General features: G+C 37.1%; 1 protein-coding gene across 2 annotated transcripts in view; it reads right to left on the bottom strand.

The window, feature by feature from the left end:
• Positions 1 to 26154, bottom strand: part of LOC140741729 (fibrillin-2-like) — a 295460-nt gene that overhangs the window by 73614 nt on the left and 195692 nt on the right. For both annotated transcript variants that reach the window (XM_073072052.1, XM_073072059.1), the window contains 10 exons: positions 25009 to 25131; positions 24087 to 24212; positions 23795 to 23920; positions 21820 to 21942; positions 18970 to 19092; positions 17466 to 17591; positions 13286 to 13408; positions 7661 to 7783; positions 6115 to 6276; positions 868 to 936 (listed from right to left, as the gene is read on the bottom strand). In XM_073072052.1, the coding sequence (XP_072928153.1) occupies positions 868 to 936; positions 6115 to 6276; positions 7661 to 7783; positions 13286 to 13408; positions 17466 to 17591; positions 18970 to 19092; positions 21820 to 21942; positions 23795 to 23920; positions 24087 to 24212; positions 25009 to 25131 (1224 nt within the window). The remainder of the gene's footprint in view (positions 1 to 867; positions 937 to 6114; positions 6277 to 7660; positions 7784 to 13285; positions 13409 to 17465; positions 17592 to 18969; positions 19093 to 21819; positions 21943 to 23794; positions 23921 to 24086; positions 24213 to 25008; positions 25132 to 26154) is intronic.

Below are 26154 nucleotides of genomic sequence, written 5' to 3'. Positions count from 1 at the left end.
AGTGAAGAAAGCTAATGGCATGCTGGCCTTTATAACAAGAGGAATTGAGTATAGGAGTAAAGTCCTTCTGCAGCTGTACGGGGCCCTGGTGAGACCACACCTGGAGTATTGTGTGCAGTTTTGGTCTCCAAATTTGAGGAAGGACATTCTTGCTATTGAGGGAGTGCAGCGTAGGTTCACAAGGTTAATTACCGGAATGGCGGGACTGTCATATGTTGAAAGATTGGAGCGACTGGGCTTGTATACACTGGAATTTAGAATGATGAGAGGGGATCTGATTGAAGCATATAAGATTATTAAGGGATTGGACACGCTGGAGGCAGGAAGCATGTTCCCACTGATGGGTGAGTCCAGAACTAGAGGCCACAGTTTAAGAATAAGGGGTAGGCCATTTAGAACAGAGATGTGGAAAAACTTTTTCACCCAAAGAGTGGTGGATATGTGGAATGCTCTGTCCCAGAAGGCAGTGGGGGCCAAGTCTCTGGATACTTTCAAGAGAGAGTTAGATAGAGCTCTTACAGATAGCGGGGTCAAGGGATATGGGGAGAGGGCAGGAACGGGGTACTGATTGTGTATGATCTGCCATGATCACAGTGAATGGCGGTGCTGGCTAGAAGAGCCGAATGGCCTACTCCTGCACCTACTGTCTATTGCCTATTAAAAAGCTTGTTTGGGCAGACCTCCTTTGGTTCTTTCCTGCCATGTGTTCATTTTTCCCCCTATTTTATACTCCTCCATTTCCACAACTGAAGTAGAAGCGTGACACTTTGCTATTGATGGCAAGACGCAAAATCCACTTAGAGAAAGTTTACATGCCTCAGGTACTTTGCGCATTGGGTTAGAACATTCTATTATCCATACCCTTACCCTCTAAGATGACAGTAATGGCATTAGGTCTAAATCCTTCACCTCCTGGACAGAGTATCTTGTAATCAGCTGTGAATATAAAAAAACAGACATTCAAAATTGTTATTTCAGCAAAAAGATTCAGCGACCTTTGGAATTTTCTTACCAATGCTTGACCTTGTTATTTACATATAATGAAAATTGAGTCTTTTTGAGCACACCACTACAGAAATTTCCATGTCTTAAGTATCTTTTTAGAAGGTGATTCCTCTGCTAGGTAAAATAATTCATGGTGAATTTTAAACACTATTGCACTCTGGAGACTAGTTCTGTGTTCCCTCATGTATTTGGTAATCAGGTTTGATTTGTTCAATCATGCATCTTTATTTTCAATTCTCATGGACCTCTATAAAAATGTGCACATGGGTCTACTTATAACCTTCTATATCCTTTCAGGGCAAGTCATGGTGCTTTAGTGATAGCCAAGGAAGTACTTTTAACTTGCAGTCATTATTGTAGCTGTGGAAATGCAACAGCACTGCAAACCCTTAAAAATCTGCAACTTGAAAACAGCCAGATATCCTATTTCACTGATAATTAATGTCTGGAACAGCAGGGAAATATCTCCTGCTCTACTTAAGGGGCCTTAGTTTTATATTTCACCCAATGATTGCATCTCTATCAGTACAGTATCCCTTAACTTGCAAAGTTTTATTGGCTTAGAGCAGTATTTGAACTCTCAATCTTTGGAGCTGGCCGTCAACTGAACACAAAATGTTTTCCAATGTTGTTCATACACTCATTCAGAGTTGGTGAACCTATGGGACATATGCCCAAGATGGCACAGGCGAAAATATTGCTGGCATGTACTGCTGCCCATGATTCCTGCCCACAATAAAAAAGATACATAATGATTATCTTTTCTGCTAAATGAAACAGAAGGTCATTTTTTTGATAACCCAAGATCTGTCAGATGTTTTTCAGGAAACATTTTACGTCAGCTAGGTAGTTATGAGAAAACGTATTGTTGGATTATACGTTTAGAAATTTTTGTAGACAGACCTAGTGTACACTTAAGAATTTGGATACTAAACAGTTACAATAACAATACCATTTAGAAACAATGTTATTTTTCTTTTAAAAAGATTAATATTTTTAAATTTTTGAACAAGTTTTCTAAAATGTGTCACTTATTTCAATCTGTTTCTGTTAAAATTTTATTAATGGTAAAACAATGATTGCACATAAATAACAGGACTCATCCTTTTTCCTTTAAAAAGTTCATTATTGTTACTAATTAGTTAATCAATGATAATCTCTGCTCAAAATCACCAAAGCACTCGAAAATATTTTAGAAGATTATCACTATTTGGGCACAAAGGGTTTGCCACCCCCGTACTAATATATTTGATTATCTATGTGGTGATATTCTTTCAAAATTAAGTTATCTACTTCTCAAAATCACCATAGTATGCAACAACCATGATGGCAGAAATCAAACAATTCAAACTTTGTTTTTCCTCCAAATCAACAGTTATAATGTTTCTAATGTTACTCAATCTTGGACTGTTGGAACAGTCTGTATGTGGTAAATGCCAGAAGGCCATATGTAAACAGGCCCCCGAACCCGAAGTTGATTCTAATTGCTTTCCAATCCTGATGAAGGGTCTTGGCCTGAAACGTTGATTGTTTATTCCCCTCCATAGATCCTGCCTGACCTGCTGAGTTCCTCCAACATTTTACGTGTGTAACCAGAGTTGCTGGTTTTGTATGCTTGAATGTTTTTGCTCATAAGGCTGTTATACATTTGATTTCTATAAAAGCAAAGAACCTGGAACCATAGAACATTACAGCACAGAAACAGGCCCTTCGGCCCTTCTTGGCTGTGCCAAACCATATTTCTGCCTAGTCCCACTGACCTGCACCTGGACCATATCCCTCCGTACCCCTCTCATCCATATATCTGTCCAAGTTTTTCTTTAATGTTAAAAGTGAGCCTGCATTTACCACTTCATCTGGCAGCTCATTCCACACTCCCACCACTCTGTGTGTGAAGAAGCCCCCCCCAATGTTCTCTTTAAACTTTTCCCCTTCACCCTTAACCCATGTCCTCTGAGTTTTTTCTCCCCTAACCTCAGTAGAAAAAGCCTGCTAGCATTCACTCTGTCTATACCCATCATAATTTTATATACCTCTATCAAATCTCCCCTCATTCTTCTACACTCCAGGGAATAAAGTCCTAACCTATTCAACCTTTCTCTGTAACTCAGTTTCTCAAGTCCCGGCAACATCCTTGTAAACCTTCTCTGCAATCTTTCAACCTTATTAATATCCTTCCTGTAATTAGGTGACCAAAACTGCACACAATACTCCAAATTCGGCCTCACCAATGTCTTATACAACCTCACCATAGCATTCCAACTCTTATATTCAATACTTTGATTTATAAAGGCCAATGTACCAAAAGCTCTCTTTACGACCCTATCTACCTGTGATGCCACTTTTAGGGAATTATGTAGCTGTATTCCCAGATCCCTCTGTTCTACTGCACTCCTCAGTGTCCTACCATTTACCTTGTATGTTCTACCTTAGTTTGTTCTTCCAAAGTGCAATACCTCACACTCAACTGCATTAAACTCCATCTGCCATTTTTCCACCCATTTTTCCAGCTAGTCCAAATCCCTCTGCAACCTTTGAAAACCTTCCTCACTATCCACTACACCTCCAATCTTTGTATCATCGGCAGATTCGTTGATCCAATTTACCACATTATCATCCAGATCATTGATATAGATGACAAATAAGAATGGACCCGGCACTGATCCCTGTGGCACACCACCAGTCACAGGCCTCCACTCAGAGTAGCAATCCTCTACTACCACTCTCTTGCTTCTTCCATTGAGCCAATGTCTAATCCAATTTACTACCTCTCCATGTATACCTAACGACTGAATCTTCCTAACTAACCTCCCATGCGGGACCTTGTCAAAGGCCTTCCTGAAGTCCATGTATACAACATCCACTGCCTTCCCTTCATCCACTTTCCTGGTAACCTCCCCGAAAAACTCTAACAGATTTGTTAAACATGACCTACCACGCACAAAGCCATGTTGACTCTCCCTAATACACCCCTGTCTATCCAAATACTTGTAGCTCCTATCTCTTAGTACTCCTTCCATTAATTTACCTACTACAGATGTCAAACTTATTGGCCTATAATTTCCCAGAATACTTTTAGAGCCTTACAATTTCCCGGATTACTTTTAGAGCCACAGGCTTAAATTCATGTTCTAATATACAGAAGCAAGAAGCTTAATCAATATTATTCAGCTTAATTCAAATATTAATCAACTTAAGGCTGTCATAGCTGGGAGGAGTAGTGAGGTTAAACTCCCACTACCTATTAAATGTTCCCATTAACGTGCTTCTCAAATCGCCTCTGACAACCAAATCCAGCTCCTAGCCTTCATATATGGTTTAAGCTGAGTGAACCATTTCTACTAACAGGAGAAGGGGCAAAGGCAGGTTACTGGCACCTTAAAACCAGTCCCTCCAGGCAGATGGAGTGTGTCAGCTGTGGTTGGCAGCTCACCTCGGAGAAGGGAAATCTCTGATCTCAAATGTCGACTGCCACTCATGGAGAAGGCTTTTGCAGTAAGCCCTGAGGAAAAATGCAGAGCTGGAGTCCCTAAGGCAGTCCTATGTTGAGTACAATGCTTACTGGCAAATCCTGTGTCTGTGGATTCATCAGCTGTGTGGAGAGGGCAAGCTTGCTGCATGGGCAACAGTTTATTCTCCATATTGTACTGCACTGGTTTGCACATTGATGGATGGTACTGTACCAACAATGTAGACAGCTAGGACACAACATCCATGGTTGATCCTGATCAACAGAGAGCATCACATATTATTTTTAGCATGTCATGTTCCATTGCCGTATATAGAAATAGTGTTTTTATAGAAACTTATTCTGGCACTAAGATTATTGATTTTTTACAAGCACTACTTAGCAAAACTAATTTTTCATTTACTACTCTCCAGATAAAAGAATAATTGGGATACTGTGTCAAACTGGTCCGTGATTCAGGCATAGAAGGGCCAATTTTCCAAGTCTGTTTGTGGTTGGAAGCTTTGTCTGCCAGCTGCACGGATCAGAACATTGTGTAAGCAATGTACATGAAACTCATTTTATTGGATCCAAAATCATCGGCAGTGTGCCTATGATTTCCTGATGGTACTTAGGGAACGGACAAAACTCCCACTGGCCATATAAATGCAGAAAACTAATCCTTGGGAAACTACATAGCAGACTTAATGGCTAATACAATTGCAATTTCACTTAAAAAGGATTTCCATAACAATTCTGTTATGTTCTGTATTAGGTTACTGTTTGGTCCTTTCAGCAATTGGAAGATCAAACAATCTTAATCCTGCTTTTAAGTATAATGATAAAACAATATTATTTTCAAATAGGTTTCTATGTAACAGCTGGTCTGGGGTGACACCACAACAAGGCTCTATCAGCAGAAGTGACAGATAAAAGATAATGTTAACAGTGTGTGAACTATCTTAACAGCAGAAATTGGAGCTGGAGAAGCAAATATTCTCTTGAGCCTGCTATACAATTCACTAAAATCATGAATGAACTCCACGATACATCCACTTTTCCACTCAATCCCAAAAAACGTGATTTACAAAGTGTTCAAAGTTGAATAGTGTCAAACTATTGAGAGAGAGAGACAAAACTTCCTATGGACAAATTTCTCTTAATTTATGTGCTAAACGACTGTTCCATTTCTCTGACAATAATTCCAGACTCTTGTGTTAGGAAAGAAGGCAAAACACAATGGCCTGAAAGGAATGTTGAAGGCAACAGATAAATGCACATTAATGTATACAAAACACTTGAGGAATTCAGCAGGTCAGTCAGCATCTATGGAAATGTATTGATTGTCGATGTTTTGGGCCAAGACCCTTCATCAGGAGCAGAAAGGAAGGGGATGAAGTCAGAATAAGTTGGGAGTGAGAGGAGGAGGAGGAGTACAAGCTAGAAGAAACTAAATTCACATGCAGTTCTCATTCCTTAATCTCATTAAACTTCCAACTCACCACAGCATTAAAAACTTTTTGATGTGTCTTCTACTTTGCAAATAAGCACTAGATATCTGTTTATCATTTCCTTATTCCTACTGGAATATGCTCTTGCATCAAGGATACACATATTTCTTTCTATTGATCTACAACTGTTCTATGAAGCAGTGTACATACTTGAATTGACATCAGGGCAGATTTCACAAGGGTTACCCCATGCACTTCCTAGAGAGCAACAGCATGAAGCACGAGTGACACCAACACCAATGTCGACGCTGCAGGACAGGCCTCCATCACCTCGTTGACCATATTCCAAATAACAATTCCCAACACGGGTATCTATTTCCCAGAAATAGGAAAATTATATTCAGCAAACATCTACATCACAGGTAAGGCACAACTTTCTGACATTTAATGACAAACACAATTTCAGACAAAACTTGTAGGGTAGATTTTCACTTGAATTTATTGTGTTTGTTGGTGTTGGTCAAAGACACTGCAGCTGACGCTTTTTATTTGTCATATTTATATTCTTTAAGTTAATCACCATGAAATTGAGAACGGTGTTAAATATCTGAATCAATTTTCTGAGTGATAGTACTATGAAACAAAACCTAATTGTTTGAGCAGAGGTGTGTCTTAATTAACCATATCTTAAACAATAAACAAAATGCAAGAAAATATAACAATTATCTGTAAACATTCACATCAACTGGATGTGATGATGTACATTTTTTCTGGTTTTTGATCAAAACACACAATTTCATGGTATGACCCCGAGTCTCCCTCTCTGAGACTACGCTCCAGCTCTGAGCTTCATTTGATAAAACAGCATGAATTATAGTAGATTAAGAGGACCAATACTACTGTACCTACCCAGTGGAGGTGCAGTGTATGGACACTGACAAAAATAAGTTGACTCTTTACAGCTACAATTTCTTAATGAGTTTTACAAATCACATGTAAAATTACATTAAATGTACATTTAAATTGACTTTAGTTATTTTTAAAATTCCTTTATGTTATGCTTCAGATAAAGAAGTCACTGCTTGTACTTTTGTGTGCAGCAACTGAGCAATATGACACCGAATAGAAAGTCATTGAGGTGAGAGGAGGCAAGTTGAAAGGAGATACACGGGGCAACATTTTTTTTACAAGGAGAGTGGTGGGTAGAGCTGGAATGCACTGTCATGGCTAGTACTTGAGTCAAATATGACAGAAACTTTTAAGCTGGACATGAATGTGTAGTTTAGTTAAGCATTTAATGATTTCAGCACAAAATCATGGGCTGAAGGAGCTATTTGTGTTGTACTGTTTTATGTAACAAAAGAGGAGTAATAAATGCATTGAAAATTCATGATGTATTCTTGTTTATAGCCAAAAGATTACTTCAATTCCATTTTTACTCAAAAGTTTCAGATATTGAGAGATGGTTATAAATGTTTCTCATTTTGAAGTATCTAAGATTTAGTGAAAATCATATATTAGTTTATCTTAACAATATTTATTTATTTTATGGAAACTTTGATTATAATTTTGATTTATTTGGTAACAGTTAGATTGCACAATGCAATCCCTAATGATTCTCACATTATTCATTCTGATTTATGCCATTATTATTAGGATCTCTTCTGGAAATTATTTATTGCGTGGACAGCACAAAGACATACATTATATATGAAAAACAGCCATTGCGTAAGTTCTTAACAAAATAATGACTTACCCACACAGCCAACTCCAGTTGGATTAAGCTCAAAATCAGCTGGACAATTGCATAGATAATTTCCTGGTGTATTTACACATAAACCATTGATGCAATTGACTGGATCAGCACACTCATTAATATCTGTAGAATTAATGAAAAGAATGTTTTTCTTTGAGCCCATTCTTGTATTATAGTATGCTGTAACATGCGTTCTACTTCAGGATTTACCAAAAGGTAGACATTAGTAATATAATCAAACCCCCCCTTAGGGTAATTTTCACCAAAGAAAAAAACATAGGCATGTATCATCTCTAACTGCAAGAACTTAACAATAATTTCAAACTATTTGTACTTGCTTTGTTCCATTATGGCTTAGTTTCTCTACTACTGGGAGAAGATTCTCAGGAGATTACAGAACAATATAAATTCAGAATTAACATTTTTGGTTACCTTTCGGAGGTTTGTGACAGACACCCAAATCCATGGCTTACATCACAGACTTGATGCAATGGACTAAAAATTAAGAACTGCTTGGGCCATAACCAAAGACTTTCACCTGTTCTGATAATAGATCTTTTCCCCGAAATGTTAATTCCATTCGCCTCTGTACAGATATTGCCTGAGCTACAATTCTTGCAACTTTTGCTTTTATTTAGATTTCAGGGAACACTGCCGGCTTACTTTTGATTTCTCTTGTGGAAGTAAAAAAAAACACAGAATGTATATTTTCACATTGATATGATAGCAAGTTTAAATTTTCAGCAAGTATATTTGGCTATCTCATCAAACTGTGTCTTAGCAGACTTCCCCAAGAGAAGATTCCTCTCTGTATCTATCCTACTGGATACTTTTATTGTTTTAAATACCCTAAATACCACACTCCTTCAACATTTTAAACAATCTGAACTTTTTGGGAAAACGTAACAAGCTTATGCAAACAAGTTTGTTTTCATATATTAACTCTTCAAGCCAGAATTATCTGAAAATCATTGACATCTGCAGCACTGACAGCTAACACTGAGTCCAAACAAGGAAGGTTTGAAAATTGCTTTTTTATTTTTTGCAGTCAGAAATCTATCTGAACCATGGTGCTACATCTTTTGCAGTAAACAAGCTACAGCTTTTCTTTTGGCCCCTGGCACTTCACGATGAATACATTCTTACAGCTTTGCCAACAATTAAAGGATTCAGTTTCATTAAAGTTCGACAGTTGTACATTTTTCAATTAGGAGCCCATTGTATCTGCTCTCTAAGAGCACTAGGCATCAGATAATGCTTGAAATGTATTTTTCTTGTACAGTCAGAGTTCCACAGCACTAAAATCGGCCTTTTGGCCCACATTCAGCATCCTCCCTACAGGTCCTAGTTGTTCACCTTCAGCTCATAACCCTCCAAACCCTATCTTGACTATAACAGGTGACTAAACTATACATGGAACTTAGAAGAATGGGGGGGGGGGGGGGAGAATCTCAGTGCAACCTATCGAATATTGAAAGGCCTTTATAGGGGTGATGTGGAGAGAATGTTGCCTATGGCAGGGGTGTCTAGGACCAGAGGGTACAACCTCAGAATAGTGGGATGTCCATTTAGAACAGAACTACAGAACTTCTTTAGCCAGATGGTGGTGAATCTGTGGAATTTGTCACCACAGGCAACTGTGGAGTCAAGTCATTGGGTATATGGTTGGCACACTGGTGAGGACATTTGGGGTCCCATCATTGGAGAGCCTGCAGTTTGAGGCCTAGTGTTCGGAGTCTTGTCATTGGCAAGTCTGGCATTCAAGGCTTGGAGTTCAGGCCTCCTGTCATTATCTATGAGTCCTGGGTCAATACTGAAGATCGAAACTTGAAGGTTGATCAGAAGTTTAGATCTTGTTGCTTCATTGACTCATATGTTTTGGTCTTGTCCTTGTTTACAAAATTATTGGAAAGATATTTTTAATATTATTTCAAGAGTTTTAAATATCAATCTCCAACCGCATCCTTTTACTGCAATTTTTGGTTTACCAATGATAGATAATAATCGTCTATCCGCTTCATCTCAACGAATGATTGCATTTGTTACATTAATGGCTAGAAGATCTATTTTACTGAATTGGAAAGAAATTAACCCTCCAACTGTATTTCAGTGGTTTTCTCAAACTATTTCTTGTCTGAGTTTAGAAAAAATTAGAAGTGTGGTTTTTGATTCTTCAGTTAAATTTGAGGAAACTTGGAGACCATTTATTCAACATTTTCATATGAGTTAAATGGTCTGATCCTAAACCTTACTGTTATTATCCTTAATTATTTGGATGGAGGTTTGGAGTTATCGGCACTACTGTATGAATTTAACATTATGCAATTGCCCATGTTGGTTAGTTTTTTTTTTAAAGTTTTCTTTTAGTTTTTGTTGGGTTTTTTTTTTCTCTTTTTCGATTCTTTTACATTAATACTGTGAGTTTGGGAGGCCTTATATATTGATTATTACGTATCTGATTGTCTATTTAAACTATTAATTATGTACTCTCAAACATTTTGTATTCATATTTCACTAATGTTTTTCTTAAAATTAATAAAAAAATTTAAAAGGAAAAAAAAGAAGCTTAGATCAAAGCCCGAAGGTCAATCAGGAGTCCAAATCAAAGCCTGAAGGTCAATTGGGCATCAGGATCAAAGTCTGAAGATCGATTGGAGGTCTGAATCGAAGCCTGAAGGTCAATCGGGAACTCAGTTGTTGAGGCTCAAGCCTGTGAATCCATGAGTCCATTGGAGGCTGGAGGCCGAAGTTGGCCTGTCCTGGGGTTAGAAGACTGTATATGTGCATGGGTAGGTGGGAGGGAGGAACAGGGTTTTTGCTGCTCTTTGTTGCTTGTTGTGCTCCGTGTTGTTTTGCTGAACTAATGGGACTCGTTTGGATGGGAATCTTGGTTGTCCTGGTTCAGTTGGGCTGAAGGGCCTATTTGTGCGCTGTATGTCTATATGATTTGTACAAGGATGCTTTATTAAACAACGTAACACACAACCTTTAGTATTTTTAGCTTGCAGTAAAAATAAACTTATCGTTATTAAAAACATCTTTATTTATGAAAAGCCTTGTGGGAAAAGTCCTATTATTGTGAGTCTGAAACTCCAAGTCCGCAACTTCCTTTTCCCATTCATACGACTGTTTTTATAACATAATTTTCAATAATGCAAGGTTTCCTAGGAACAAACTGTGAGTTGGATGAAGGCTAGGAAAGATACTGTTAGTAAATCTGTTCATTGCTCAAAGGTATATGGTAAATTAAGGTGTGAAGCAGACTTAACGAAATTACAAAAGAATACAAATAGATTAAGTGAGTGAGGAAAGATCTGGCAAAGTGTGTGAAAATTATCTAATTAAAATTAAACATACTGTACTCTCTTAATTGTCGCAGATTGCAGAGCTCTGAAATGCATGATCACAAGAAAGTGTACTGTGCACGTAAATAGGAAAACCAGAAGAACATTATTTGTTATTGTTAGGAGAAATTCATACAATAGTAGTGGGTGGGTCACGTTTCAGTTTTTTTTGGGTAATGTCAAATTGCATCTAGAGTACTGTGTTTATGGAAGGATTTAAGTATTGCAAAAGCAGTTCAGAGGTTTATTGGACTGATATTTGGAACAGGTGGATTGCTTCGTGAGGAAAATCTGTACAGGTTAGGCTCATGTCCACTGCAGTCTTGGAAGAGCAAGAAATTACTTTGATGTAAACATAAAATTCCTTGAAGAGTCTTGTCAGGGTGACATGGAGAGGGCTTAATTAAAAATAAAGGGTCAACAATTTAAAAGAAAGATGAGATTACTTTTCCCTGAAAATCACAAATCTTTGGAATACTCTTCTGCAAAGGGTAATGGAAGCTAGTACTTGAACACTTTTAGGGCAGGGGTGGATAAATCATAAATTGAATTGAATTGACTTTACTTCTTAAATACTTCACATACATGAGGAGTAAAATTTTTTACATTACATCTAAATGTGTAATTTATAGTAATTTGTAATAAATAGTATGTAAACAGGACAGTCAATATAGCATAGAAATACAATTGTATCAGCATGATTACTAAAATGTCGAACATTTACCAGGGTTAGGCAGGAATGTGGAGCTGGATTGCATTGAGATCAGCCGTGATTTCGTTGAATGTCAGAGCAGGCTCAAGGTGCTGTGTAGCCTACTCCTGTTCGTGACTCATATGTAATGAGAATCTTATTACTACCTCATGGGTGACAAATGGCCCTGCATTTCAAGCCAGCAAAGGCAAGCACTCTCTTGATGATTGAGTTTAGGTGACATTGTACCATTGTTGTTAGTATTTAATAATTTTTAAAGAGAAAATTATGTTTTATTTTTACTAGAAAAAAAAACCCGAAGTATTTTGAAGGATGGAAGCATTCTCAATATTCCTTCAGAGATCTTTACAGGAATACAACAGGATCCAGATAAACGTAATTTAGGCAAATGCACAATACAGTTGGCCCTCCTTATCCGCAAGTTCCACATGCGCAAGTTCCACATGCGCAAATTCAACCAACCGCGAATCGAGAAAACCCGGAAGTGCTCTTCCAGCACTTGTTGTTCGAGCATGTACAGACTTTTTTTCTTGTCATTATTCCCTAAACAATGCAGTATAACAACCATTTTACATAGCATTTACATTGTATTAGGTATTATAAGTAATCTAGAGATGATTTAAAGTATACGGGAGGATGTGCGTAGGTTATCGTGGATCGGGATCAAAAAAAAATCGGAAGTTCTCTTAATAAGTAAGTCGGAACAGGTACATCCGGTATTATTTAGTGTCAATTAGTAAAACATTTGTCTTAGTATATATTTTACCTTTCTGTGCATATAAAACACTTAAGAATGTATGTTTCAGCACCGGGCTCAGGAACAGAAGCTCCCAAGTTCGATCTAGTGTCAGATCGCTCCCGAGCGCGCTCTCCACCATGCCGGGTTGAGGTGGAGGATCAAAAACCCAGAACCCCAAAACCCAATAATTAAACACTGTGTTGCTTAGTAATAATTGTAGCTTTTATTGGGGCAGGGCCTTTCTCACCTTATCCTTTAAAATTGTTCCGATTGTTGAGCGACTGTAGCCTAACACTTTTCCAATGACCGATGGCGTTTCACCTCTTTCTGATCGCTTTATTATTTCCACTTTATTTTCAATCGTGATCGTGATTATTTTCGTGAACAGAAACATTGCGGATTCAGAGCTCGACCCCCTGGGTCCTAATGTCCACCGCACTGAGACAGGTTAAATAAGGTCTGGGGTTCCGCTAGGTCCTAAGGTCCACTGCATTGAGACAGGTTGAATAAGGGACTTGAGCATCTACGTTTTTTGGTATCCGCGAGGGGTCCCAGAACCAATCCCTCGCGGATAAGGAGGGCCGACTGTACAATGTTTGGAATTCTAACATTAGGTTGTGGCACTTCCACTTTTTTGGAAGCTTAGAAATAATACAATGTGACTAACACAACTTTCAAAACCTATTTAGTTCAATGGAGATGAGAAACTGATGAAAAACTGTGGACCAAATTAGTTTAATTCAATTGGCCTGCCTTACCACACGCAAAGAAATATGATACAAGATCTTGATACCTTCAAAAATTTAATTCCCTAACTTTCCTTTTCCTACCTGTACAGTTGCCTCCAGTTCTGTCAAGTTCATAGCCATCATCACAGACACATCTGAACACACCCTGAAAGTTCAGGCAGGTGCCAAAGACACAGATATTCTGAAATGAGCACTCATCAATATCTGGAAGAGAAAATAAACAGCTCTTATTTAATTACGAACTGGCAAATTGTGTACTAAATTGCAAGAACAGAAATTTCACATTATTAAATGATCTGGTCTTACGTGTCATTAGGATGATGATTTAATACCTTAGAAACTGTTCATTTTCAAGGCAAATTGACAAAATCATTTCATATTTTAGCTCATGATAGTCATGCTTGTGGAGCTTGAAATGGGTGTCATGGTTTGGAAGGCCAGCAGTAATAATGTGGGAAAAAGGGTACAATAACATTGGTGAGATGTAGAAACAAGCTTTGATGATCTCAGAAATTTGGTGGAAGGTTGTAATGTTGAGAAGATCATTTCTCATATTTTACCTGCTGCATTTCCTGATGTTAAACAGAACTGGTCACCAGCATTTAACGGGTGACATGTTAAGATGGAAAGCACATCCTCTTTAAAAAGCTTCAATACTGACCCTCTTATGAGTGTATTGGTAGTTGTCTCCATACATTCCCTCTGTCATTGCAATTAGATTTTGATTTTCAGTCTCACCCACTGAAATCAATCTATCTTTAGAACTGAATTTAATGTTTATCAATATTTTCATTTATATTACAATTGCTCCAACAACATAGGAAGAGATAACAGATTGTTTAATACTGTTGTACTTCAGAGTTTAATAAACAAGACAAGCTAATAAATTCCTCATACACCAAATATTATACTCAATTCAATAAACAGGATTTTCTATGAAAACAGGAGTCTGAAAATTTGGGAAATAACTTGCCATTCTGTTCACACCCTGTTCTGAGCACAACAATTATTCCTTGACCTTATGCTGGAAAAGCCAGGATTCATGTCTTAGTTAAATATGTCCAGAATATTGTTTTTGATCACGGACATCAACTGCTATTACAGACAGAATAGTAGCATTCAGAATTAGCTGGCTGCCCATTCAAAGTATCAGTCATTCAATGTTTTTGCAGCGGCTGTTAACATGACTGTCTATCTTCTTCCAGGCTTAAGTTGGAAGTATGTGTAATATTTCGCAGTTGGCTGTCGACTGTTGAATAGGGGAGATGGGTCAAAGAAGCTCCCTAACAAAGAAAAAGGCCAACTACATTTTAATCATCCTTACTAAAAACCGGCAGATGGAGGGACCATTTTGCTTCATCGGCAAGCTTTGACATGTGCATGTACAATGCCCTGCATCACCACACATCAATCTGAAATAAACCAATGGAAGTGAACCTTGCAGATTTGTTAGCAGTAGCTCAGCATCTATCCTGATGCCTTTATTCCGCAGTAATCTGTTGAGCCACTTGCAGTTTAGCCGCTAATGCAACCAAAATGGTTGCTTGGTGTTTGAGTTTAATCTACTGATAAAATGGTTTATGATTTTAGGCTACGTCCACACTAGACCGGATAAATCTGTAACTGAAGCTTTTTCTCTTCGTTTTGACCCTCCGTCCACACTGAAGCGGCATTTTTCTCCCCAGAAAACGGAGATTTTCAGAAACGCTCTCCAGAGTGAATAAATCTGAAAACGCCTAATATTCGGCGTAGCGTGTATGGGGTAACTGGCTATTTTTGAAACCGATGTCATGACGTGCTAGAATAAATGGTGGCGGCAGCGGGGCATTTCATTGTTTTCTTGAACGCAACCTCCAACACCACAATAATATCTGACAATAGATGTGTAACAGCCTAATGTAACATTGTGTGGAAATACAAGATAACACTGAAGACATGTTTTATACATTTAACAAGGTGCTTTATTAACGTATTGCTTGTGCAAACATTCAATAGATGCGATTGTCACTTTTGCCCAGTAACGCGTTTTATTGCACATGTTAAATACAGCAATATAATACACAAAGACATGGCAAAAGTAAAGGCAAACAAATGAGGTAACAGCAAATTTCACTTTTGCCCAGTAACAAGCCTTATTGCATTTAGTCGTAGCTGTTGTCCCTTTCATTAGTGAAGAGACTATGGCTGTAGGAAATGTTTCTGGACAAACGTGCACCAAGTCTTTAGTTTGGCAACTTCCTTTTAAGTTTTTCTAGTCTGTAACTGGACAAACGCGCACCGAGTATACCGTTTCCTCTTCGCTTGTTTTCTGTGTGTCCTGCGCATGCCCAGTAGGAGGAGATTTGCCCAAATATCCCATTTAATGTGGACAGAGGTATTTTTTAAAATGCCTAGTGTGGACGCCTGTCGTTTTTATGCGAAACTGGTGTTTTCAAAATTATGCCGTCTAGTGTGGACGTAGCCTCAGTGTGCAACCCATACATAATTGTTACTATTGTGCACAAACTCAATGAACACCATCTTGCCACACAAAGATGATGGAGCAGGCCAATGGCACGCTGAAGCTCTTGTCTGGGCAACACCATTCCAGAGTGGGCATCAATCTTGCTTTTATCTACTTATCTTGCAAGGAATGTGCACCAGTAACTGCAACACTAAATTCTCAGAACTCCTTACTGTTACTAATCCAGTTGACCAACATATAAAAACAAAATGTACATCCAAAACAAATTTATAACTTCATAATACATGCTAAAATCAACCAATCACCATTGGAAATTGTCTAACTTTCTATTTTCCACGTACCTCTGTATTTATCTCCCTATCTACCTAGTGCTCTCCCATTAACTCCAGTTTCTGGAAGGCTCAAAAAGATTTCAATGGAGAATAATACAAATGGCCTGGAAGACTGACTCAAGCAGGATGGGACCAAGCTATGGCTGTAGCTCTTTTGCAAGCTCATCACTGAACACAACACAAATGATCACTGGAATCACATACAGGATAAACGAACTCCATCTCTAATGTCCATTAGAGGCGCAAATGTTTTTTTTTTGTTATTGTTTCCTGGGCACAATTTCTGATCATAGATTTTAATTCTGATTTACTAACTGAATTTTAAACTTCCTAGTTGATGCAATGCAATCTAAACTTATATCACAGGTCACTCATCCAGGACTCTAAATAACTTGACAAAGTACAGGAAATTCTTAGTAAGTCTGTTTTGATCAGTTAGGACAGAACTAAAGAGAAAATCCAAGTTGTCTTGATATTCTACATTTTGTTATATCTAATAGAGAATCAGAATCAGAATCAGGTTTATTATCACCAGCATGTGACGTGAAATTTGTTAACTTAACAACAGCAGTTCAATGCATTACAGTACATAACCTAGCAGAGAAAAAAATTACTTATATTGAATGGATTAAAAAACGTGCAAAAACATAAGTACTGTATATTAAAAAAAAGTGAGACAGTGTCCAAAGATTCAATGTCCATTTCAGAATCGGATGGCAGAGGGGAAGAAGCTGTTCCTGAAATGCTGAGATTGTGCCTTCAGGCTTCTGTACCTCCTGCCTGATGGTAACAGTGAGAAAAGGGCATGCCCTGGGTTCTGGAGGTCCTTAATAATGGATGCTGCCTTTCTAAGACACTGCTCCCTAAAGATGTCCTGGGTACTTCATCAGAGATATAATATATTAACCTATCTCTGGAGGTGTAAAAAATAAGGTAAGATCCAATTCAAAAGACAAACTCTGATTTACATCTATAGTTACTGATAAAGTTTCTGATTTTACATGACTATATGAAGTGGGCATAGATTCAGCAACACAAATAACATAAGATTCAAAACAAAACTACCATTGGTATACTCCTAAATGTTAAGACAACTTCAATATAGCTTCATTGTTAGTGTAGGACGGCTGCATTGGATTTTTTCATTATTTGTGTTTGTAATGTGTGCATTTAATTAACTGATTAAAAATCAGCATCTAATCTCAATATGTTCAATCCATATTTTATTTTGCTGTTACACATTGATAAAATTATTTAAAAACAAAATTATCTCTGGTTATGATGTCAAAGACTGGAGATGTCAAGAGATGCATCACACTATAGGGGAAGCTCAGCATTTTATCATGAGCGGCGCTTACTGTCATCCATTCGTCAAAAGTATACTGGAGAACACGTTCAATAGTAACTCCCAATGAAAAGACTTAGTCACAATCCATATTCAGAGTTACAAGGAGTATTTACCTACCTTGACAGGATTTGTTATCGGAAGCTGGTGTGAACCCCATCTCACAGTCACACCGGTATCCTCCAGGTGTGTTGAGACAATGGCCATTATCACACAGATTAACATTCTCTGCACATTCATCCACATCTGTAAATAGCAGTGAACAAAATAATGCTGTTATCACCTCATTAAGCATCAATTTCATTTTTTTTCAATTATTTAACAGAATGAATGTTTCCAATGATTGAATACTCTCATTGGTGACTGGAGTAAATAAAATAATTTTTATCTTTTAATAAGCAAATATCAGTCTAATTATTTTAATAATTAACCATGCAACTTCAGCACAATTAGCTTTTCAGATTTATATTAGCAACATTATTCATACAAACATGAGATGAAATGAATCTTTGATCATGTTAAACATTAGCAGAATGTGCACTATGACAAGAATTAATGGTTGAATTTTTGGGAATAAAATGGCACCTATCTTTTAGTATACTGCTTAGCTACAGAAAGCACACTACCAGCAAACTCTACATACTGCGATATTGTCTTTGTGGATTCTTGTTTTAATATTTGTAACTGATGCTATCGCAACACTCTTGAGATGGTTCCACACTGTAATATAACCATAACATTTCTGGAAATCCAATTTAACCATTTATTCACTTTATACTAGGTAACTTAAAGTATTAGACAAGTTTAATTTTGTGTCATTGACTGAAACACACGCAAAACATGTACTTCTGAAAACTTAGCAGGATATTCTTAACTTTGGCATTGGCTTTATGCAAGCACAGTAGTTTCTCAAAGCTTACAGTAAATCATTGCTTCCAGAAGAGAAAATCCTTCCAAGGCTGCAATGTAGCTGGCTATTATCCTATCAGGATGAGTGAGACAAGTTAATACACTGCTGCCTGTACTCAGCACATTACAACTGCAAGATGTATTAGGGCATTAGAACCAACAATCTATTTTTTTAAGTATTACTCCCCCATCAATCAGTAAAATAATTGCTAACTGGCCTTGTTTTTAAATATGGCACAATACACTCTTGTGCCATGCCACAGGAGATAACTAATCTCATTTTGGCAATCCGTATAGTTGTGACAGATGTGACTGAAGCAAGGAAGGAGAGGGCAACGTTTTTGGTTGGCTTTAGTTTCTTATCCTTATCGCCATTTTTGCTGTAAGAGGGACTGGATTTGTAGTGAGGGATGAGGTCAGAGTCAAGTTCAAATAATAATGCCTCTGCTGGGAAAATTTTCTGCCAACTTATACTCTGTGTTCACACACAAAATTGAACTAATTGGATGAAATAAAGGGTACTGGTACCTATGAAAATTGATCATCTACATATAACTATAAAGAGATAGTGTATGAAAGGCATTATCTGAAATCCTTTAATACGCTATGATGCAACCTCATTGCAAAGCAAAATGGTACACTTTCTGTCCTAATATATGGCTGCATTTTTATTAATTAAACAAAAGCACCAGTTTCATTCATTCATTCATCATACCTGAACACATAAAACCATCACCACTAAATCCTTCAGAGCAGAGGCAGCGATATGACCCAGGAGTGTTCATACACTTAGCGTTCAGGTTGCAATGATGAGTTTCATTGATGCACTCGTCAAGGTCTACCAATTTAAAAAAGACACCTTATTAGTTCAATGGAATACACAACACATTATACCTTAGTTTCTTCCTTGACACAAATGTAAAACCAGGTCCAAGATTCATTAAGAACTGAAAATGCCACTGATGCACAGTAAGGGAACATCTCATGATAGTCTGCCTTGGTAATTTATAACTGGCAATGATTGAGTCATGGTATCATCTATAAACCAGAAGCTGAGGTCTATAAATTTTATACGCAATAAAGGGCAGTGTGGTTTTACAGTGACTATACACACTTATTGTGCAACACAACAATGGACTTTTATTCACAGGGCTGCCACTGCAAACTTTAGTACAGCGTGAAAGGAAAATGTGCCATCTGGAACCAAGGTCAAGTTGGGGGATGGGTAAGTAATGGTTGGAAAAGTGTGGAAAAAGCCATGAGTCAGATGCCTTTTGGAATTGCGATTGGTGGCATCACAACTTAAAGGGGCCTTTGAGGCAAAAATCAGACCATTGGGAGATGAGGCAATTTGGGGAACAACCGTTTTTGGATTATTTCTCTGGCATACTAAAAAAGAACATTTTATGAGGTGTGACATAACAACGTTAGAAGCAGCTAATGCTGAATAGGGCCCAGTAAGCCTTCTGGAGAAATTCTGGAGTGACGCCAAACAGTCTAACACAATTCACTCTTCTCAATGTTCAATTTCAGCGAACAGTGATAATAATAACAAACAATAAAGTGTTTCTGGGCAACTGAGGCGAGTAGTGTGGAGGCATTTCTCTTTCCGTTTCCCTCTTAGTTTTCAGGCAGTCAATAAACGTCTTATCAAAGGTCAGATCATAAGAAACTGCTCACTTCTTCAGTTGGAAGAGCTCTATAATCCCATGCACTTTCTTGAAGTAACAAGAAAATGTAGCAGAATTATGAGCTGAATTGGTAAATTACTGGCACAGTTGACCTTTGTCAGCAATTGCAATCCCAAGGTAGAAGAACAATGTCGTCATATAGGTCTCCTCTTGGATAATGGACTGCAAGGCCAAAGGCATATCCTAAATAAACCTCATTCCACAGGGCACCAAAAGCTTGCTTAGGAGCTTCAGTCAATTTATTAAAGCAGAGTCTCTCAAGTCACATTATACCATAGCCAAATTCAATCCCACAGGAATGCAAGAAAACTTAACACTGCAATTCTGAATCACGTAGTTTGCCAACACTGCTCCACATCATGCAGTGCACTTTGATAACGTTCTGAGATTACACAGAAACTTTCTTAATTTGTCTAGTTATCTCTATCAATCAGGTCTGTCACCCTCTCCTGCAAACCCTTTGTACTTTGATTAAGGAATTTCTGGTATTGGGACAATTATTAATCTCCTAATGTGCCAAACAAAATTAATTAATTTTTCAAAATGTTGTTTCACCCTTAGAGCAGTATTTGCATTCCAGCACCTGTTACTGAGTCTTTAGAATAGAGGCACTTTAGTGGTAACTGAATTGGATTTATTTTGATTGCTCAACAAAATGCCACAACATAATCTTGGTTTTAAAAAAAAGATAAATTTTCTTTTCGTTAGATAATAATACAATTAACATTCAAAAGAATCAAGAGACCCGTTCAAGCAACTTTATGTTTGATTAAAAATTAAACCTACTTGTTGTCAGGTCCTTTTGAGTACTCAAGGGAGACCTGTTTTTAGTTCAGATATAATAGTTTCAAAAGCCGATCCACTATTAAAGTCAAAATTTGAAAAAAAAATACTCAAAGTGGATTGTGGTGCAAAGGGTTTCAGAGAAATGGATATTTATCAACGTTCTGCAGTAGTATAGAAATTATTCCAGAATATAAAATTTCTTTTTTGAAACAGCTGTGGTGGCTATCTCTAAATGACTGTGGAAACTACCACTTTTCAATCATGATTTTCCATGTAGCAATGAAGTTGTGTGCTCCAGATCCCACTGGTAATCACTCTCAGAAATTCAGATTATAAATTAGATCTTTCTCAAACTTTGCATTTCATTTGAAAATATGAAATTTAAATCAGTGAATTTTTATTTTTACCAGTCTGAACCAAAATAAATTTTATTTAGTTCTTCCTGGTCTGTACTAATGGTTGCACAAACACTTTACAATAACTGTCTTCCTCTAACATTGGCCTCTTGCCTAACCTCCACCCTCTTTGTCATGCCACTGGAGAATGTACAAGCACTGGAATTTCTATCATAAGCCTCCCTGATTATTTCTTTCTCTTTCCTCTTTAAAAATTAACTCTAAAGAAGCCACACTTACTATTTTGTTCTTTGTTTTCATGTTTTTTTTTCAAATTAGGCATCTGTAAACCATTAAGGGATGCTTTTCCAATTATGGGTATTAAATTCTGAAATTGCAGTTGTTTTCTATAATAATGACAACTCTTCTCAACTGTAGAATTCACTTTAAATATGCTGTTATAAACCTCCAGATCTGATAAGAAAAACTATGCAACAATTACTGCACTGCGTTTTCCAACTAAAACAGATTCTGGTGCAAAATTATTCAAAATGCCATTGCAAATGCATTATGCTACAATAGTCAGAAAAACAACCAGAGTGTAATTTCTTTCCTCCAAGGCATTTATTTACCTACATACTGCACAAATTTGGATGTAATGCACTTTTTGATCTTATACTTTCTTTTCAACTTGAAACCAATTCCGTGCCGTTTCACCTTTAATTCCATTAATTCTTGAACACAAAGACTTACCAATGCAAGAAGTGCCATCACCAACCCATCCCTCACGGCAGCTGCACTGGAAGCTTCCAGGAGCATTGACACATGAAGCATGCATGTCACAATTGTGGGCCCCAATTTCACATTCATCAACATCTAAAAAGACAAGACAGCATAATCATAGAAGATACACTTTGGATGTAAACTTGGTTTTCGACCATATATTCTATTAGATAGAGAAATCACTACCACAACATTGAAAAAATTGTTATTGATTTTTGACTTGCTTTGCAAAATGAAGAGTAAAATACAAATTATTTATTTTGCCTCTATGAAACTTTTTGATGAAGCCAATAATATGCATTGCAGATACAAGAATAACTTACACATTAGAAATATTTACAATTGATATTATGAAAAAATTGCTATTTGCATAGCAACCTCCATTAAGCACTGTACTTTACTCAATATCTAGGTAATGCAGTGAGCTTGCAAATCTAGTGCAATAGCCAACCTTTTCTCCCATTCCACACAGAGAAGAGATATCCCTGCTAAAGACAGGAATGTTTTCCTCTTGTACTGAGGATAACGTTGTTCCTTCAGTCAAGCATATAACATGAAGCTTCAAGTTTTTCCGCAGTACATTATCTTTCTTGTTCTCATTCTCTGACACTTAATAGTTTCTACATCTACTGAAACTTAAGTGTCGTGGGCCGAAGGGCCTATACTGTTATACTATTCTATACTATTATGTGCTATATTATTCTACATTCCTGAACTGAAAAATGAATGGCCTTTTCTCAGAACGCCTCTCTGATAATTCTGTTCTGTAAATGGCAATTGAAGGTAAATCAGACACTTCACCAGTTTAAATGTATTCTATTCAATCCATGGCAGCTCCCTCTTCCTTAATGAGTGAATGTTTATTGTTCAGTGAAATGCAGTACCTTAAATAACTTAGATTATATTATTTTCCAAAAAAGATACAGCACAAAGTGATACACAATTGTTGATTTAATAAGAACATATCAGATTAAAAGTGAAGAAATCTCAGGAACAATGAGGTTTAAATCCTTAAAAGTTAAATGGCCCGGTCTCAAAATTAGACCTAGTCAATTTAGAACTGAAATCATGAAGCCCCCTTTCACACAAAAACACCCTAGAAATTTGAAAAGCTGTCCTTAAAATGTTTGAGATGGAAGGTGAATTTAAGTGAGGTTAATAAACCTATGTTGCATTACTTGAATCTTATTTAGCTTGGCTATTTGTTACTTTATAGTCCTCTACTCTGAGGGAGCACTCATGGAGAGGATCTGATTTATCCTGTGATGAGATTTTACCAATCTGGCTTACATTTAATTGAAGTCTTATTATACCAAGTTTCTTTGCAATCAACACTGACATTTATAATTTACAAATGTATCGAAGTGTCTGAACCCAATGTTTGGACAACAACTTAAGCGCTGGGCTGAATTGGAAAGGTCAAGTACAGGCTGAATCCAATGTTTAGATGGCGGTTTTGGCGCTGGGTTAGATTGAAAAGGTCAGGGTGCCGGATGGGCTGGTTCAGCCGACTGCTCTGCGATGTTTACTTGGCTCTGCACTGAACTAAGGATCTGTGGTCGGACTCTCGTTGTGGACTTCATTTCAGAATGCTATTTGCTTGCTTCTATTGTTTGCATGATTCGTTTTCTCTGTACACTGGGTGTTTGACAGTCTTTTGGATTTCTTCGTTTTGTGGCTGCCTGTAAGGAGATGAATCTCAAAGTTTTATAATGTATACATACTTTGATATTAAATGCACTTTCAGGGAACAGGACTGAGCTCACTGCCTACAATTAATAACAAACATGTTCTCGATTTTCCAAAATGCACTGCCAAAAAAGGTTCCTATTGTTAGAGTATTGTCATAACACTAGACCCATGAAATATATTTTACATATTATGTTGTATACATTTAAAAGCTTAAAATTAAAGTCATAAGATTTCTAATATTGGTTAACCCTACCTGAACATCCAGTCGTTCCCTTCTTCACAAAGTACCCAAGATGGCAATGGCAGATAAAGGAACCTTTGGTATTCTCGCAGTCACCATAGAGACAGATGTTAGAGTTCAGGTCACATTCATTCACATCTGAAATGACACATCTTTACGTCACTATCAGCAAACAATTAACTAATTGATGGTAGCATTAATGTTGCCAAAAATACACCCTGAATGTGTCAGGTACTTATATAGTATTAACTGTACATAATATTATAAACTATTTCAGAAAATATGTTGCCCTTTTAATATTTACCAATGCAGGTCCTCATGTCCATAGAAGCCATGAATCCATCGAAACACAGGCAGCGATATTCCCCAGGGATGTTGGTGCATTGTCCGCCATCACAAATATCAGGATTATCCTCACATTCATCAATGTCTAATGAAGTAAGACAATAAATGTCAAGTGAAAATCACGTATTTGAATAATCCTTATTCCATTGCTGTTTAAAAAAAAAACTTAGTTTTCAGAGATGGAAAAATACATTGAGATGAATTGTACACTTGATTTTTAGTGCTTAAGCAGACCTTTACAGATTAACAGCAGAAATGCTGGCCCATATTTCGCCATGGAATACTAGAAACTCCACATTAAATTGCCAGAACTTCACTGTATTAACTGCCAGTAAATTTCAGAACTCGCACACAAACATGCAAGTCATAACTCTTCTGGCGGGACTCTATCAGTTGCTCCCTGTCCGTGCTCTGCGGCTGGAGCCCTCAAGCAGAACAGAAGCTTGTCAAGATTTATGCTGGGTGGCATATTCTTCAATTCTGCAACAGGTTCAACCTGACACAAGATCAGCATGCTCACTGATCGCAGTGGGAGTGCACAACAGCAGGGAACACACAATGCAAAGTCTATCTTTAAATAAAGAATTACTATATTATGGTGTTAATTTTTATATATGGTTTTAATTTATTTTACTTGTTCCATTTATTTTACATATTTAATGCATTTTGATACTTACAAATTTCAATAATTAAGTTTAATATTGATATTTACAACCAAGATTGACCTCCTAGATTTCACTGAGTTACGAGTGAGGAAGTGCTAAGAACAAACTGTTTCATGGTAATAAAATCCAACCCATTTAAAATGGCTCAACTCTGAATTACATGAACTTACTGTAACAGCTAATGATGTCTGACTTTTAAATCTCTTCTCGGTTTACCTGCACAAGTTCTTTTATCTGGCATTAGAGCATAACCTTGAATGCAACTGCATTCATAGCTGCCTTCTGAATTTGTACAGTGTGTATCGCAACCTCCATTCATGATAGTACATTCATCAATATCTGAAATATGAAGCAAGTAGCAAAAGTAGATTAGTTAATTATTACGTTTGGTAATGACATACATTAAATTAGACATTCTAAATGCAGCTTACATGCTTTTTCGTTATATTAAATAAGTTATACAAAGCATTAAGACTGAGAGTACTTCACAACATTAAAACTGAAAAAGATAGTGTTAAATCTTTTGGAACTTTTCCAAACTTTCTACTTTAATTTAAGCAATAACCTAAAACTTCAAAGTAGAGTGCAAAAATCCACCCATAAAAGAGATGACATTGGTTGATACCACAGCTATGCTTTAAGATGGTAAATTTAAAGTTTGGGGAAATGACAGTATGTTAAGGCATCCAAGGAATTCTTTATTAATTTATAGGCTATTGGTAAAAAGTTTTAAGCATTTATACCCAGTGGCAATAACAAAAGTGATTCTCATCTATGTCAGTTTGATGAGTAGCTTGAAAGGAAATCTGCAAATGGTCATCCCATTTGCCTGTTGCCCTTTATCCATCCATCTTTCCTATCTGACCTTATGCTACGAAACTTTGTAGGGTATAGGGTCAATGTTAAAAGCTCCCAGACCAACCATTCCTCAGAGCACACTACTGCACTACACCCCCCGTCAGTTTGACCTGACTGTAGGACAAATTGTGCATTTGAGAAATGCTCAGTGAGCACCTGGCTCATCCAGACAGCTCTGCATAGGTGTTTGCTCTGCAGATCTTGCAAGTTCTGCTTGACGGGGAAGAACCTTACCACAGCTTAACTTGAATTTGATGCTAGTTTGAAGCATCTTGTTTTCTTCTCAACTTATTAAAGAGGAGAAATTTTAATACAAATAAATAGTTTTCCAGGGTATTTCAGAATCTGCAAGTATGGATCAGAATTCACTTTCAGCCTAGACAAGTAACAACAGCAAGTTTCATTCCTGATAATCCAAGAGATTTATGATAATTTGATAATTACATCATCAACACTATTAACATGAGATTTGTTGAAAAACAAAATCCAAATTCCCTAATTTAC

The sequence above is a fragment of the Hemitrygon akajei genome, chromosome 2 (genome assembly GCF_048418815.1).
Source record: "Hemitrygon akajei chromosome 2, sHemAka1.3, whole genome shotgun sequence".
NCBI lineage: Eukaryota > Metazoa > Chordata > Chondrichthyes > Myliobatiformes > Dasyatidae > Hemitrygon > Hemitrygon akajei.
The sequence above is the reverse complement of the archived record's forward strand: the minus strand, read 5'-3'. Positions and strand labels throughout refer to the sequence as shown.